The sequence below is a fragment of the Mastigoproctus giganteus genome, chromosome 1, assembly GCF_048544385.1.
Source record: "Mastigoproctus giganteus isolate SK-2022 chromosome 1, ASM4854438v1, whole genome shotgun sequence".
NCBI lineage: Eukaryota > Metazoa > Arthropoda > Arachnida > Uropygi > Thelyphonidae > Mastigoproctus > Mastigoproctus giganteus.
The window spans coordinates 114,529,780-114,545,766 of NC_143575.1; the positions used below are offsets into that span (position 1 = coordinate 114,529,780).

General features: G+C 37.1%; 1 protein-coding gene across 1 annotated transcript in view; it reads right to left on the bottom strand.

Annotated features, from left to right (window-relative positions):
* LOC150091105 (neuroligin-4, X-linked-like) overlaps window positions 1-15,987 on the bottom strand; it is a 641,407-nt gene that overhangs the window by 56,789 nt on the left and 568,631 nt on the right. The window contains exon 5 of the mRNA XM_090374313.1: window positions 7,152-7,258. Coding sequence (XP_090230439.1) covers window positions 7,152-7,258 — 107 coding nt within the window. The remainder of the gene's footprint in view (window positions 1-7,151; window positions 7,259-15,987) is intronic.

Below are 15,987 nucleotides of genomic sequence, written 5' to 3' on the forward strand. Positions count from 1 at the left end.
TGTTTAGTGTAGTGTCTCTTGTTAGGAATAGGAGTATGCTTATTAAATACCTGTGGAAATACTCGTAAACAAAAAGAAGTAATAAAATATTGACACCTAAAGATACTTGTGATTGCCGAGATAAGTAATCTGCCAGTTGACTTTGCAATCAAGCGCATCTACCCGGTTTTTTTATTAAAAATTAATTTTATGATGTAATGTATTCTTTTTCGTACCATAGCTTTATAAAGCAAAAATCCTTTTCCGATGCAATATTTATAACAGAATCCCTTATTTCTCAATATGATATAAGAATCATTCATTGACATTAAGATACTGATAACACTTACCATGGAAATTGAACCTAAACTTTTTGTCATAAGAGTGATCTAAATACAAATGAATGGTTTCTTATCTACCCAACGAAACATCGTTTGATCCTTTAATGGCCTGGCATTAAATACTTATTTTAATTAAAATGAAAGGTTTTGCTGCTGCATTCATATTCTTGAGAGGTAGTCCTTATTTTTCCTTCCACTGATTTAAGAAGTAACCCTGATTTGAGCAAAACTTTCCTTGGAGGACTTCACTGCATCAGTGATTAGAAGGAAAAATTAGTTTAATTAAGTGTGATAGTTTTGTAATTAATTAAGAGACTGGATGAAAGTGCAGAGTGTTTATTAGCTGGGAGTTTTCCACTTAAACGTTTTCTCTTTTTTTGGCTTCTTAAATATCAGAGTATTATTGAAGTAGTTTTACAATGGCAGACATGAATATATGCTGTGGTATTTACAATTTCGCTTATTTCTCAAATGTCCGTAGCACTAAATCCATTAATTAATATTTCTATATGATATAATTACTAAATCTGATGATTATAAGACCTAAAATAGTACGGAAACGAGCTTTATCATTTCGTGTAAAGCTTCGCAGTTCATACTAGTGTGAATGAAACTATAAAAACTTTTGACGTGTCTGTTTTTTCATTCGAACGTAAGCACCTACGTTCTCAAAAAGATTCTACATTCAAGTAGTCTTACTTAAGCATTATCTCACCACTGATACATTTAATCGCGTGATTAGATTGAACCCCGATCTCATTAGTTGCCTTCTTTTGGAAGGCAACTAATGAAGTTGGGTTTCAATCAACTACTCACGCGATCAACTAATTCCAATAACGAATTTAGTTCCATGTTTGAACTAAATTTGCCATAATCAGAATATTATATATATATTTTTTAAAAATTTCGTTCTTTTTCTCACTCGACTGGTGCAAAATGAGAGAATAATAACTGGAATATAAAACAATGTGTTATATACTTTGAAAAACTGGAGTTAAAGCAAGCAGAAGGGTGCAGAAAGCTTGCCTTTCACATAGGTAGACTGAGCTTATTGTGTAAGTGGTAAAAGTGAAACATTTGATGAAATCTAAAAGTATGGGTTTTTGCAACATTAGACGCAAGGAAGAAAGGCAGTTCATATAGCACCAGCCAAAAAAAAAAAAAAAAAGAAACTTTATTTTCTCGTTCCCTCCAATAATTTATCTAAACTATCTTTGAATTTATTCTAACTGTTCACTTCCACGAGATTGCATGGAGGCTTTTTTTCAACGAACAATTATGCTTTGGCAGAATTCAAAATTTCGCTTATGAATGTAACAAACATAATTTTCAATCTAAACGTATGTCTTCTTTTGCGCGTTGTGTGAGAAACAGTAAAGATACCAGAGCATTTATTTCACCTAAATCTTTTAAAATTTAATACACTTCAATTATATCAAAATAGTTGTCTAGTTGTGATGCTTCTGCGTGGAAATATCTGTTAGGGGCTCAAAAGAATATTTTTGTGCCCCTAACTAATCTTGATGCTCTTCTCTGCACCCTTTTCTAACAGATCTGTGTTCTTCTAAAATGATTGTTTCGAAACGTGCATGCAGTGTTACAGATGTGTCCTAGCTATTGCCTTATACAATGGGATAATCATCTCCATGTCTCTCCTGGCAAAATTCTTGTATATCATTAACTGCATATGAGCTAAGAGAATTTCTTTTCGGACTGAATATTTATCCAAGATCTTTTTATACTGTACCGCTTTGGGTTTGGTATCGTCCAAACAGTGTGCAATGTTTCATTTATCAGTGTTAAACCTGAACTGCTATTTACCGGCTCACTTGCCCAGTTTAGCTTTACCTTGAAATAACATTAACCACTGTGCTCATCGCTGTATTGTCAGCAAACTAGACATCAAACTTGGATTATATTCATTAATAAATATTAAAACAGTAATGGGTCCAAGAACACCGAACTGTTGTATCCCACTCATCACAAGTATTCCATGAAGTGCTGCCATGTTAGAAGTATCTGTAATTGTACGTGCAGTAATCGATCGGTTTTCTGGAAAGAAGCCATGCGATCTTTTCCTGAGCCCGACTATTCAGCCACGTTGTGACAAAAACCCATTAAATTCCTCGCATCAATGACAGGATTCGAACTCGAGCCTTTTCCACCCGACATAGGACAATGGTTATAGCTACTGTGTTAATTGCGAGGGGCCCTTGCAATATGAAGACACTTTTTGATTGGTTGTCCTTATACTTATACATAAACATCGTTCGAATAAGTAATGAACCGTTATCTCTACTCTGCAAAGACATTCAACAAGTCAAGGTTTTCAAACCTCTTTCCATGCCCTAGACTGAACCAGTGCAATCATTAATTCCTACTAGCAAAGCGCAGTCCTATCGAGAATTGTAAGAACCCCCCCCCCTGAGGAAAAGTTGTTATCAGAAAAATTTGTTTTAAAATATAACAGATACACAACCATTTCCTAAGATTATCTTCCCTACATCATAAATACCTGTTATATTAAGACAGAACTCAATCCAAAAGATTAATTAGAAACGATAACTTGAACAGACAATTAAAAAATTGCATGACTCCCAAAAGGCATGCAGATATAGCGATTTATATTATCTTACATAAGCACTTCTAAGTTTTACCAGGAACGTCAAACTTAGAAATGCTCACGAGGCTGCTTTTCATGCTGATGTGGGCGTTGGGTGCTTTGTCGTTTAACTAATATTACTTTTCTTATTAGTTTATTTTTTTTTTTTTATTGAAGCTTTATTTGAGGTTTATTTTAATCAATTCTTCAATGGAGTCTACTATGCCCCCCTTTTTTCTCAACTCCCACGTAGCACCTGACTTATTAACTCCCAGAAGATTCTAGATTCGGGGGGGTTTCAGTAATGTTAATTTCCTCACCCGGACACTAGGCTCTGTGTTCAAAATGACTGACACGACTCATATATATATATATAAAATTGGTTTATTACATATATACAAACTTGGATTATTTAACAAATCAATACTCATTATTCACTTTACATTAATACTACGGTTCTGGCCATTAAGGTCTTCCATACATCATCATTTCTTGCCTCTCTACTACTAATACTCTCCTCTCCTAAAATCAGTTTAACTAAACTCTTAAATACAATTGACATTCTTATGTTTCTTATTCCTACTCTTTTAGCACAATTGACATTTTCATGTTTATTATTCCTACTCTTTCAGCACAATTGACATTTTTATGTTTATTATTCCTACTCATTTAGCTCAATTCTACATTCTTCTCATGGCTATTACAATTCTTCTTCTTCTTCATTGACATTGTATAAATTTACATACAACTCTATCTGCTCTACCCGTCCAAAATTATTAAATTTTCCCCTTCATTAATTAGTCTGTAAATTATACTATAACTAGAATCAATCCTACGTAAAACTGGTTCAAAATATTTCCTTAATCAACTACAGAACATGCACTGAGTTTACTGAAAGTGCTCTCGCAATCTCATTTAAAATTTCCTAATCTTCCTACAGTCCTTTGCAAATATATATATATAGGTACATAAACTGTTTGAAACTTACTTCTGGGATTTGAATCCTCCCGCTAACAAAATGTTTCGCCTGTGTCTTTCCGCTCTGCATTTGGGGTCCACCATCAGTCGGGGATTCCTCTCCTTCAGCTCCGGAACTGTAAACATCTGCTAGGGATACTGTCTATTCCGTCGATTCTTCCTGGTATCATAATTTCCTACGCTGTGCCCGATCATTCAATCGGAGTCGCTCCTTTTTACTCTATTTCTCTGTGTAGACTGCAGGGCTGCCCAGTGTACTTTCGTAAGCATCATCTCTCGCCTTCTTCCTAAATATATTTCTAGGAGGGGGTTTTAGGACTTCTTCCTTCCATCTCGAGAAAGTTCCTATCTATACTTTACTTAACTATCGGAGTTTAGCCGATTCACCAAAATTGGTCCTACAGGTGAATTATTTCTAGGGGTTGTTTCCCCAGCCTACCTCTCAAAAACTTTCATCACTTCTTCGAAAGAACCTTTTCTCACCTCCCGAAAAAAACTTTTCTCTCTCTTTTTTCGCGCCTCTTTTCCCGCGCTCTCTTCCCTTTTTATTTCTCAAAATTTAGTAAAGCCTTTCCTTTCCACAGCCAATCATTTCTCTTTTTCCATCATCATCCCATTCTCACTTGCCTATTTCACGTGACGTGCAATAGGAGAAAGGTCACCGGAAATTCCCAGCATCTCAGAATCTCTCCTTAACCATCCAGAACATCTGTGTCCACTTACTTGACCTACCTCGCCCCAAAATTGACCAAGCGTTCTCTGTTAACGGTAAATCAGGATCGCTCCCCGCTGGCCCCTACTGTGACCTCTCGTGAGCACTCCGTCTCTCGTCCCTCGCCATCCACTGACCACCCACTGGTCCATCTAGCTATCTTCGCTTGCTCTTAGGGAGTGGACGCCGATCATATTTCTCCCTCTAATGTCTCTACATTAAGTACAAACTCTACTTAATTCAGTTCCATTAACGTGACCCACTATCTTAAATTTTATGACTTTAAGTGTTCTCTTGAAAGGTTTACATTATCACCCTACCTAGCATTCTTTCCTTAATTATTTTATATTTAATTTAACTTGTAAGACTTTGGGTCTTACACTAACCAGTGGTCAGGATGCTGTCCCTCTTTCTCAACTGACTCGAAACAGGCTAGATTTCATTCCCGTTGCCGGACGTCCTTATGAATTCAGTAGAGAGTTGCATAGTTTAATTCTTCCGTACTCGGATTTTTTTGTCACACACAAAATAATAAATATTCAATTTACATGGGATTGTTTTTTTTTTGGGGGGGGGGGAACTCTGAGCAAATCAGCCCAAGATTTATTTCTGCACAATTTGAGGGATCAAAAATCCAGACTACTTTACTGAGAAAAACCAAACCAACTTGATAGCTAAATCATTAATATTCTACCATTTATTTATTTATTTATTTCAACATTTAGTATATCCATTTCGGTACAGCAGTTAGGGCTAGAAGAGATAAAATTCTTGTTTTATTACATTATACATTATTATATTTATCGCTAACATAAGTTATTCTTCTTTGCGAAGCCATAATATCAGATTAAAAAAAAAATAATCGAATTACTTAATTCTGCTTCTTTAATTTCTTTTATAGATTCTAAATAATTCTTTAACGTATAACATGTAAAATCAGCTTTCTTTCATCTTACTTCTTTTTTTACACCCTTATGAATTACAGTCATCAAAACACTATACAATTTCCTTTCGTTTTTTTTTTTTTTTTGTCACTGATCCATGTCTATTTGCCTTTCCATCATGGTCTGTTATTTATCTTACCTTTTGTGGTTACCTGTAGTAACCGTTTTTCTTTATCTTTTGTCTTCTACGAATTTAAAAGTTATTTGGCACATGTTTTTTCACTGGCCTTCCCGTGTTTGCAGTAAACACTCGCTCTAACATTTGTATTCCATTAGTTTTGCTCCTGATTTATTATTATTATTTTTTGTTTCTTCATTGTTTGTTTTGTTTTCAGATTTCTTGGTACGTGACTAATTTCACTGCGATCGGGAGCCTCGAATACTGGTTTGTTTTTTTGATAACATGAGCTCGAAACCCATGGAGTTTCTTTAAATTAGTTGATGAACATCTTTTCCGCGATGAGAAATTCAAATGAAGTATATTCTAAGTCTTAAATGCTTCGCCATTCATAAATATCAGAGTTCATGAGCTTGCCATTTTTGTTGAACCACCGACGTAATTTGTTGTTTCCTCCAATAAGCGAAAGTAAATATAAAAGAGAAAAAAATAGCACAGTCTAACCTCATGATTTTTCTTCTGAAAATAGTGAATAAGTTAAGTACGGCTGCATCCAGCTAATAGCTGTGATTTGTTAGAAAAATTCATATTTTCTGAAAGCAGAATGTACACCTAAACCATCTCGTTTTCCTATTTTAAAACTGAGGGTAGACAGACCTATCTAACGATGTATAAAATTGTCCAGAATTCAGGACAACATTTTATAGCGCTGCCTCTTAGTTAAATAAAGTTCTAATTTTGTTTTTATGTATTCTGGAGACGGGTCGCGTACTATTTGAGAAAACACCGCCATCTCTTAGTAGAAGTCTGTAACCCCAAGGGCATTACACTCTATAGACAAATATTTCATCCAGCAATGACAAGAAGTGAGAGGACTATCTACAGAATGTCTAGACGTCGAGTCACCCTCTTAACTAATTAGTTTTCCTACAGGAAAGGAACTTGGCTAGTTATTCTGTGCTGTAGATTTTTCTCCATCTCGACTGATGACTTGAACAATAAGCAGGTCAGGTTAAAACGGTAGCTGCAAACAAAAAAGATCCTTTTGTTGAAATGCGGATCTTCCTTACGGTGGGACCGAGGATTAGGTTGTTAGTAATAAGTTTTATTAATGCTTTTCTGTTATAAGAGGAAGTATATTTATATTGGCGTAAAGGTCATAAAAGCTGCATACTGTATATGCTGCTCTCTACTTGTATTGTATAAGGTGGATAGTTGAGGGAATTTATAGATTAACCATGCTTAGTCATGATATTGGACTAGCGTTCATGAGACTTAAATTTTAGTTAAAATGATCTTCCAGACTTTTTTTTCAACATGCAATTAAATCATTGCTTTTAATTCTGTTAGGAAACGTAACATCAAGTTGAAACAACGCAGGTCAATTATGATGCAAGTTCTAGCAATATTATAAAACAATGGCTTAAAATACATGGTTCTTAAACGCTAGAAAAGAAAATGATCTCTTCTGTCTTACCGATTGCGAGATATCTCTGTTGCACTCTGTCATACTGTGGCCAGATTAACCGCTCATATGTTGCTTTACTTTTATCGCTGTCATCGTGGAAAGCGTGATTAGGATCTCTAGCACAAAGCAAAAAATGATTAATGATATAATGCATTTGTTCACCTCAGCTAGCTAAATGTTATAACAAAAGCATCATACAAACTTGACTAATCTTAGAAGAGTGAGTTTTTCAATGTTCACTATTAACTAGAATGAGTAAAGCATATGTTTTTATACGAAAAAAAATTCACACAAGCTTTATTATACTAGAACTGATGTTTGCATTTGAATATAGTCTCCATCAACAGAAAACACACTTAATCTTTGTCCTCAGTGCTCTCACCTCATGTACACCTTACTCTACGTAAGTCGGAACTTTGTGCTACCACGAAGAAAAATGCAGATTTTTCTTTCGAGAACTCTGCTTTTTCGTCCAGCAAAAAGCAAACCAATCGAAGAATATACATTTACAATAACGTACACTTAATATAACCTAACAAACTTTGTATATGAAAAATGTTATTTTTCATGTTTGGATTTAAATGCGCGTATAAACAAAAAAGATGAGGGGTAAGTAAATTTGGAAGATAGCACAGTATTTGCATTCCTGTTTTGACAAATGTTTCCATTAAAATGTACACGACAAATGTTTGCTTCACTATGTAGTTGCTATGTGCGAGAACATTGAAACAATCGGTGCGTGGATCTTTCTGATTCCAGTTCAGATCATTTCTGACTCCTTTTTTTGTCAAAATTCACTGCAGAAATTTAATTTGCATGAATGACTGTGTTCTTTTCATTCACTGGAATAAATTAGCATTATAATACGAATGAATTATGTTCTTAGGCTGTTTATCCATCTAAAACTGGCTGTTGAATCTCATAAAGTGTTTCTCTGGTTTGCTGTTCTTCCATATACGAATACCCATATAAAGTAATACGTTTCAACCTTACACAAACCAGAAATAATGAGGATGTAAAATAGAAATAATGGACCAACGGTACATTATTATTTTTAGTTTACACCTGAATTTAACCCCATTATTTCTACTTTACAACTAAAACAACTCCCGCATTGATATTATTTCACTATTCTTTCCTATCAAATTATATTAATAACTATTATATTCTATTCTATCTATTAATAAACACCCGTTAAACTAGAATATGGATCATAGTAACAGCTTGTATATTGCCATCGCTTTCACTCGTACATTGATTCCTGCTGGTCCCTGATGAGTGCCCATCAATGTATACAGGCTGTAATCAGCAGATAATGAATTTAAATATTAATAATATTAATTTTGTATTTATTTTGTTAATATTAGTTTTAAAATCCCTTTTACACTGCTTCACTATTACCCTTAGTTGCATATAAGCAATTGGTGCAATAGACATGGTAGCACATGAACACAATTTATAGTTTAGCTTTTTGGGACGTATTATAGATTATTGCTCAAATACTTTTAAATGCATAATAGTTTTAAATATATCAATAAATCTGCAACGATCGCGTAATGTTCAATTATTTAATGGCATTATCGATCGTCAATGTACCTTCACCTTAACATAAGTATCATATTGTCTTTTGTTATATATATACACACTCAGTGATCACTGAATTATGACCGCCTACCTAATACCTTGTTTGGCCACCGTTCGCACGGATAACAGTCGCGATTCACCGAGACATCGGCTCCTCTGAATATTTGAAGACGTCCGAAAGGATCTGCATGATGTTTCCTGCAAGGCTTTCCACAGTGCCGGATTTGACGGTTGCGTGTCCATACGCATTACTTCCCGTTCCAAAATATCCCACAGGTGTTCATTTGGATTGAGGTGAGGCGAATTTGGAGGCCAATAAAGATGGGTGATATCTTCACTGTGTTGTTCGAACCACTCGTACACAGTGTGGGCTTGATGACATGATGCATTTTCGTCGTAGAAGATCCCGTTTCTTTCCGGGAAAAATGCAACATGGTAGGGTGCATGTGGTTTCCTAAGAGCTGCCGCTAGACCTGACTAGTGAAACGTTGGTCCATATGCACCAAGGGTTCTAGTTCTTGCCAGCAAAACATGCCCCATATTAAGCAACCACCGCCACCTGCCTGAATAGTTGGCACCATGCATGATGGGTCCATGGACTCCTGTTGCTTGCGCTACACACGAAAGCGCCCGTCGGCGTGTTGCACCAAACATTTGGACTCGTCTGACCAGCACAATCGTTTTCAGTCCTGCAGTGTCCGACCAGCGTATTGTTGACACCACAGCAATCGCCATCGACGATAATCAGCGTTGAGGAGAGGGTGTCTCTTGGATCGTCTGCTGTGGTACCCATAAGTGTGAGTGTGCCAGGCATCGCCATTTGAGAAAGCGTTCTGTCACACAACCTTGTCTGCGCTTGTAGCACAGTGGTGTCGTCACCGTCCCCCCCCCCCCACACACCGGGTGGAAAAGTCCCGGGTTCGAGTTCCGTCGATGACGCAAGGTACTATAATGGGCTTTTCTCAATCCGTGGCTGAGTTAGTCGGTCTATAGTAGGTAGATAGCAAGGTCCCCCCCCCCTAGAAACTGGAGTTTTTCGTCCAGAAAAACAGACAAATCGACCATAGAACTCACGCAATTAACAGACATAAGACATACAGCACAGCAGATGAATTTAATTAAACGAGTGGCCTAAAAATAATAGTTTTTGTCATACAACCTTCTACTTTAGAAGATTCCAGGTGCTTTATAAGTTCCTCATACGAGAAAAACATTAGACCTTCTGCAACTATATCTCCAAATAGGAAGATAAGGATACCCAATAAGGGGACTGTGATGCTGAACGAAATTCCGCCTCAAGACGTTGTTATTTTACTACGCAAAGAATTAGAGGGGTACCTGCTCAATGATAACGCAAAGGTAACGAAATCGCAGACCAAGATCATTCTCAAGTCTTGGAGTGGATTGAAACAAGTTGCTCAGTATTTCAATTGTAGAAATTGAAAGACTGAAGGTTCAAATAGATTTACAAAATAAAAATGTTGAAGAACTTAAAACGTCAAATGACCAGCTCCAACAAAAGCACATCGAAGAACTTAAAGTACAAAACATCCCTGAAAAAAGGTCTTATGTCAGTGTTCTAAATGACTCCTTACCTTAGAATACAGTTACACCTAATTATGTTTTGTAAAAATGGAACAGTAATAAATGCAGACAATGTACATGCTACTTTTTCCAGTTCGGCGCTTGTTAAAATATAGCCTACAAAGAGGCCTCAGAACCTCATTATTGTAAAGGCTACCGAAGGTTCGCAACTCACTACTAGTCAGAAGATTAGAGAACATGTTATTAAAAACCTAAAAAGTGATCTGAAAGAGGTTAAAATCAAGGCTCTTCGAGCTATCAAGAACAATCGGATAATAATATAGACAAACTCTAAGGCGAATATAAACGCTATTACGTCCTCTAAATTTATTTCTGAAACTGATCTGCCTTCAAAAGCATCGACGGAACTAAATTCTACAATAGTTGTTTGTGATCTAGATAACGATTTAACTAAGGAAGAAGTTTTGGATGATTTGTATTTCAAAAATTTAAAAGACCTTTGGTTTACACTGACCAGATAGGAAATGAGATTGTATTTAAATTAAATTCAAAACGAAATCAAGGTCTAAGTGTATATCAAACTGGGTGCTTGCTCTTTCTCAACGTATTTTTTTACAAATCTCCACTCTAGACAGGATATTTATAGGGTTAAAGTCTTGTAAATTTAGGGCCTTTACGAAATTCTTCTGTTGTTTATCATGCGGTAAATACGGACATACGTTTAACTCTTGCAAGGCGCCTCCGTAGCCAGGTGGGCAGGAGCAGCAGTGCGTAGCACACGCTTCTTGGTTAGATCGGGGTTCGAGCCCGTGACTACCAAATACGGAGGATGCGAAAAGGTTAGGGAATGACAGCCGCATATCCTCGGAGCAATATGGCCTTAGTTGCTAATGCTCCTTAAAACCAAAATAACAAACAAACAACTCTTGCAAAAATGGAGTACCGACTTCCGGACACTGTGCTCGTTCGGGGCACATTTTTTCGGAGTGTCCCAACAAAAATGACCCTCCGGTGTATGCCAATTGTAAAGGAATGAAGAAGACATCCAGTCACTCTGTTAAAGATGTCTTGTGTCCAGAATACCAGAGAACTGTGGAAATAATAAGACAAAGAACTGTTCCCATCCAGTCCTAATGATCATAACAGTGATGAGGCTAAAGAATACTCTTGACAGCCAAATTTAAAATCAGTCAATTAAATGCCCATAGATCTAAGACAGTAACTGATGAAATTCGAAGATTTGCAGATATCCTTTCTCCACTGTTTGTTTACAGAAGCCCTATCACTATCACGGTAAAATCACAGGTTATCCTTTATCTGCCAGAATAATCAAATCCCCACATGAAAATCCAAAAACAACTATTATTGCATTCAATAGAAATCTAGACATTCTCACCGTCACTTCTCTCTGCTGACAACATGCTACCTGTAACAAGCTATTAATGAAATCATGTCCTTCTACTTGATTTTTTTTTACTGTAGGCTATCTTCAGATATAAATTCATTTCTGAAGTACCTAGAAACTGCACTTCTTAAACTTTCACCAGAACCTGTTATTATCCTAATGGATTCAAATTCCAGATTCTCTGTGGCATAGCGCAACTACCGACCACAGAGGGCAGTTATTAGAAGATTTAATTTTTGCTCATCATTGCATGTTCTTAATCTCCCAAATTGGCCTTCTACATTTTGTAGCAGCCTGGGTCAGTCTAACATCGATGTCACTCTGGAAACAAGCAATCTCTTCTCTAATTTATGAGTGAGATGTACATACAAATTTGCCAGTTTCCTATCATCGACTTATATCCTTTGACGTATGTTCTTCTAAAACTACTACAGCTCCACCTAATGATCTGATCAGCTGTTTCCCTACGAAATATAATTTGAGAAAACTTTGATAAATCAACCTTTAAAGATCTTCCGTCTGATTCTACAAACTCTGTGATTGATTATTTGTAATTGATTATCTTGACGACAGATTTATTAAAAACACTACCTTTACAGCTATCACAAAATCTACCAAAAGGAAAGCTTTCAGTAAAAAAATGTACCCCGTGGTGGACAAATGAGATAACAATTGAACGCCGCAAGGTTCATCACGCTTAGGCGCCTTTATCAGAAAGCAAAACGCAATAGACAGTCTTTACATGTGGTCAATAGGTTAAATTATAAAAATGAGAAGACGATATCTTTAAAGCAATATATAATAGTAAGGTCAAACCTTGGCAGAATTTTGTACATACAATTGGAAACCAAGATCCATGGGGTCTTATGTATAAAATCAGTAGAAATAAATTAACTCCTGATGATATCTTTAATGCAATACGGAAGGTTGGTTCAGCCTTTTGATAACGATTTTGACAGCCCTTTAAAACTACGAAATTCCGTGCGGCCGCCACCGGTTGTGTTCTATTTGTTTTCCCTGCTCATGGACTATCGCACGGCATCTCAATTTCCATTGAAGTAAAGCGTGCTGCAAAACTGCCAAGTCGATCTTGTTCCATTCCTGCTGGCAGACTTTCCACAAACCTTTAATAGTTCTGGGGTGGCGGTTTCCGAGAGCTCTTTTCAAAAGTCCAAAAGCGCAAAAATCCATGAGTGCGGCGTCAGGTGATTTAACAGGTATATCTTCAAACGGGATCGAACGAATGCCATACGTAACAAGCAGGATTAATGTCAAAATCGTTATCAAAAGGCTGAATCAACCCTCTGTAATCTCAAATAATACTGAAACCTGTCACCGCTTCCATTCTCCGCAAAAAAGCACGGGTGGAATGTGTCTGTGGCTGGACGCTTTATCCTGGTGCACCCAGGATAAAGCGTCCAGGATAAAGCGACCTTTTCAGCGTCAGAACCGTACAATGTGGGTATGTCACATTCAAACAACGGCTGTAGAACTTCAGTCTCTTAATACACTGAGTTGACTTTCATGTTTTTAGCGACTCTGCGCAACTCAAATTTGCAGTTATAACAAAAAACGGCTATAACCATAAAACCTCGGCAAAAACTTTCTTTGCACTGATACGTCCATGTTGGAAAGGCCTTGTCACCCTGTGGACGGTAATAAATTGCTCGAATTTTGTTGCAGTAGGAGAGGTACACTCACGCTTCGTCCAATGTTGCTACGGATTTACACCTTTCTGCAGCCAGGTATTTTTCGTAGCGTTTTCGAGCATTGACCCCTCGCTCTGTAATGTGCCTTGCTCCTAGGTGGTGTACAAGGGCCTTGTGCTTCTTCTCCAGTTGCAAAGTTTCGTTCATTATGCGACAAACAGTTCACTGGGACGTTCCCACACGTGACACTGTAGCTCTTTGGGTTTTTGGATTTTCACCAACAACGAGCCACTGCACTTTTCGTACTACCTCCCTCGTTCGACTTTGAGCAGGTTGCAGTTTCTTCGGTGTTTTCCGCCCACTTGCAGCAGCTTCGCGGAATTTTCCTTTGCCATTCAAAACCTTATGGATACGGAACTTGGATACACAAAAATATTTCGACTTGCACCTATCAGTAATTTACGCATAACTGTACCCTTCTTCGGAAAGTGCGGTTATGTAACCTTCCAATCGTGGGTCCAATTTCCGAGGTATGTCGACATTAAAACAACTTCTACAACTTATACACCTATTCATAAGGTTTGGGACTGCGCCTGCGTGAAAAAAAAAATTACATTGCTGCCATACGTCACAAGCAGGATCAATGTCAAAATCGTTATCAAAAGGCTGAATCAACCCTCCGTAATCTCAAATAATAGTGAAACTCTGAACTTGACGCAAACTGCCAATCAAACACTTGAAAGACTTTTTACCAATGATGATAGAACTCTTGATTCTGCCTACCACTCTGGAGTTAGGAAAGAAAATGAGCAATATGATTCTTCCATATCTACTCCTTTATTTTCTATGGAAGAGCTTAAAATGCAGTTTCTTCTACAGGTAATAACAAATGCCCAGGAACTGATCTACTGGAAACCATTTTCATAAAAAAAGATTCTTCTCCATTAGGCCAAACCATCTTTTGAAGCTCTACAACAAATGTCTTTAAGTTGGGAATTTACCTGTTATTTGGAAGTCTGTTTTCATTAAAGTAATCCCAAAACCAGGAAAACTACCATGTGATCCTAAATCATACAGGCCTATCACTTTATTATCCCAATTAGGCAAGTTACTAGAAAAATTCATGGCATACAAATTTTACCAACTTCTTTTGGAAAGTAATTTATCTTCCTCTCTTCAGTATGGATTTAAGCCTTGGTTGTAGTTGTGAAAATGCGCTTTTTGAATTGAAAAGTTAATTGATAGCTCTACTTAGAAATATACACTGGCAGTCTTTATTGATTTCGAGGGCGCCTTCGACAATGTTTGGTTGGAGAGTGTTCTACAGCGCCTTAGAATCACTCATTGTTCTAGACATCACTTCCTGCTCTTCAAAAGTTACTTATCCAAACCAAACATCAGTCGGTATATAAAGCTGTTTCTCGAGGGGTGTCCCCAGGGTTCCATTCTTGGCCCCCTTGCGTGGAACCTCGTCCTTGATGATTGGCTGTCTTCTCCCTCCGACACGGCCGGTGCGCAAATGATTGCCTTTGCCGTCGATCACTCCATCTTAGTACATGGTAAACCCAGGTCTCAATTGGAACAACAGGCTAACTCTGTACTCGTTAACTTGCTGGATTGGACTCTGAAAAATAAATTAAGAGTGTCACCATCTAAAACCAAGATGATGATATTTCACCGAAAACTAGACCAAAATAGACCTCCAGTTGTCAAGTTTAATGGACTATTCTGCCACTTGTTACCACTCATAAGCATCTTGATATCATTTTTGATGAAAAATTGTGATTCTTACCACACATTCAGAATCTTTCCAAAAAAGTGAAAACTTTTACGGCCATGCTATTCAAAATCTCTCGGCAGGACTGGGTGTAAAAAAGGAAACCTTCAGAATTCTATACTATACAGTGTTTATTCCAATCATTACATATGCAGCCAGCATATGGTTTCACAGAACCAAACTTATTACAGTTCAAACCAAACTAGACAGTATCCAATGGACCTTTTTGCTAGCTCTCCTGGGAACTTGTAGAACAGTTTCAACTGCATCTTTGCAAGCAATCGAAGGCTTATTACCTCTGGATCTGTATCTCACGTACAAAGGCTTTGCTTACTATTTTCGTAAAGGATATCCTCGAACTTTTTCCAAGTTGACCTATGATCCCACTGCCGATCCAAAGAATGAAAAAGCGAAATGTTGGATTGATCTTCATAAAAGATGGCAAGTGAGATGTAATTCCTGGACCAAAGGAATAGTGACCGGGTGTTTTATACCGGATATTAAATTCACTACCTCAAAAAGTAATCAGTTTTGATTTTACCCAAGCCCTCTTATACCATACATTCTAACTGGCCACGGCTCTTTGAATGCTCGTTTTCAATTCAATAAAGCTACGTCAGATACCGCTTTCTGCGGCGCCTCTGAAGACTGGAGTTTTATAGTTTTGGCTGGTTTACCAAGATTTAAGACAAATATTATTTAGAACAGTACATAATTTCTCTCCTGGAAATAAAAGACTTATTGAAAATCAAAATGCCTTCTAAGGTCTACAGCAATTTGCTACACACATTTTTAACAGACGACGCGGTTTATTGAGCTGACTTCTATACTCAACAAAGATATTCTTACGACCATCCTGTGTTGAAGTTCAGCATCATTATTTCC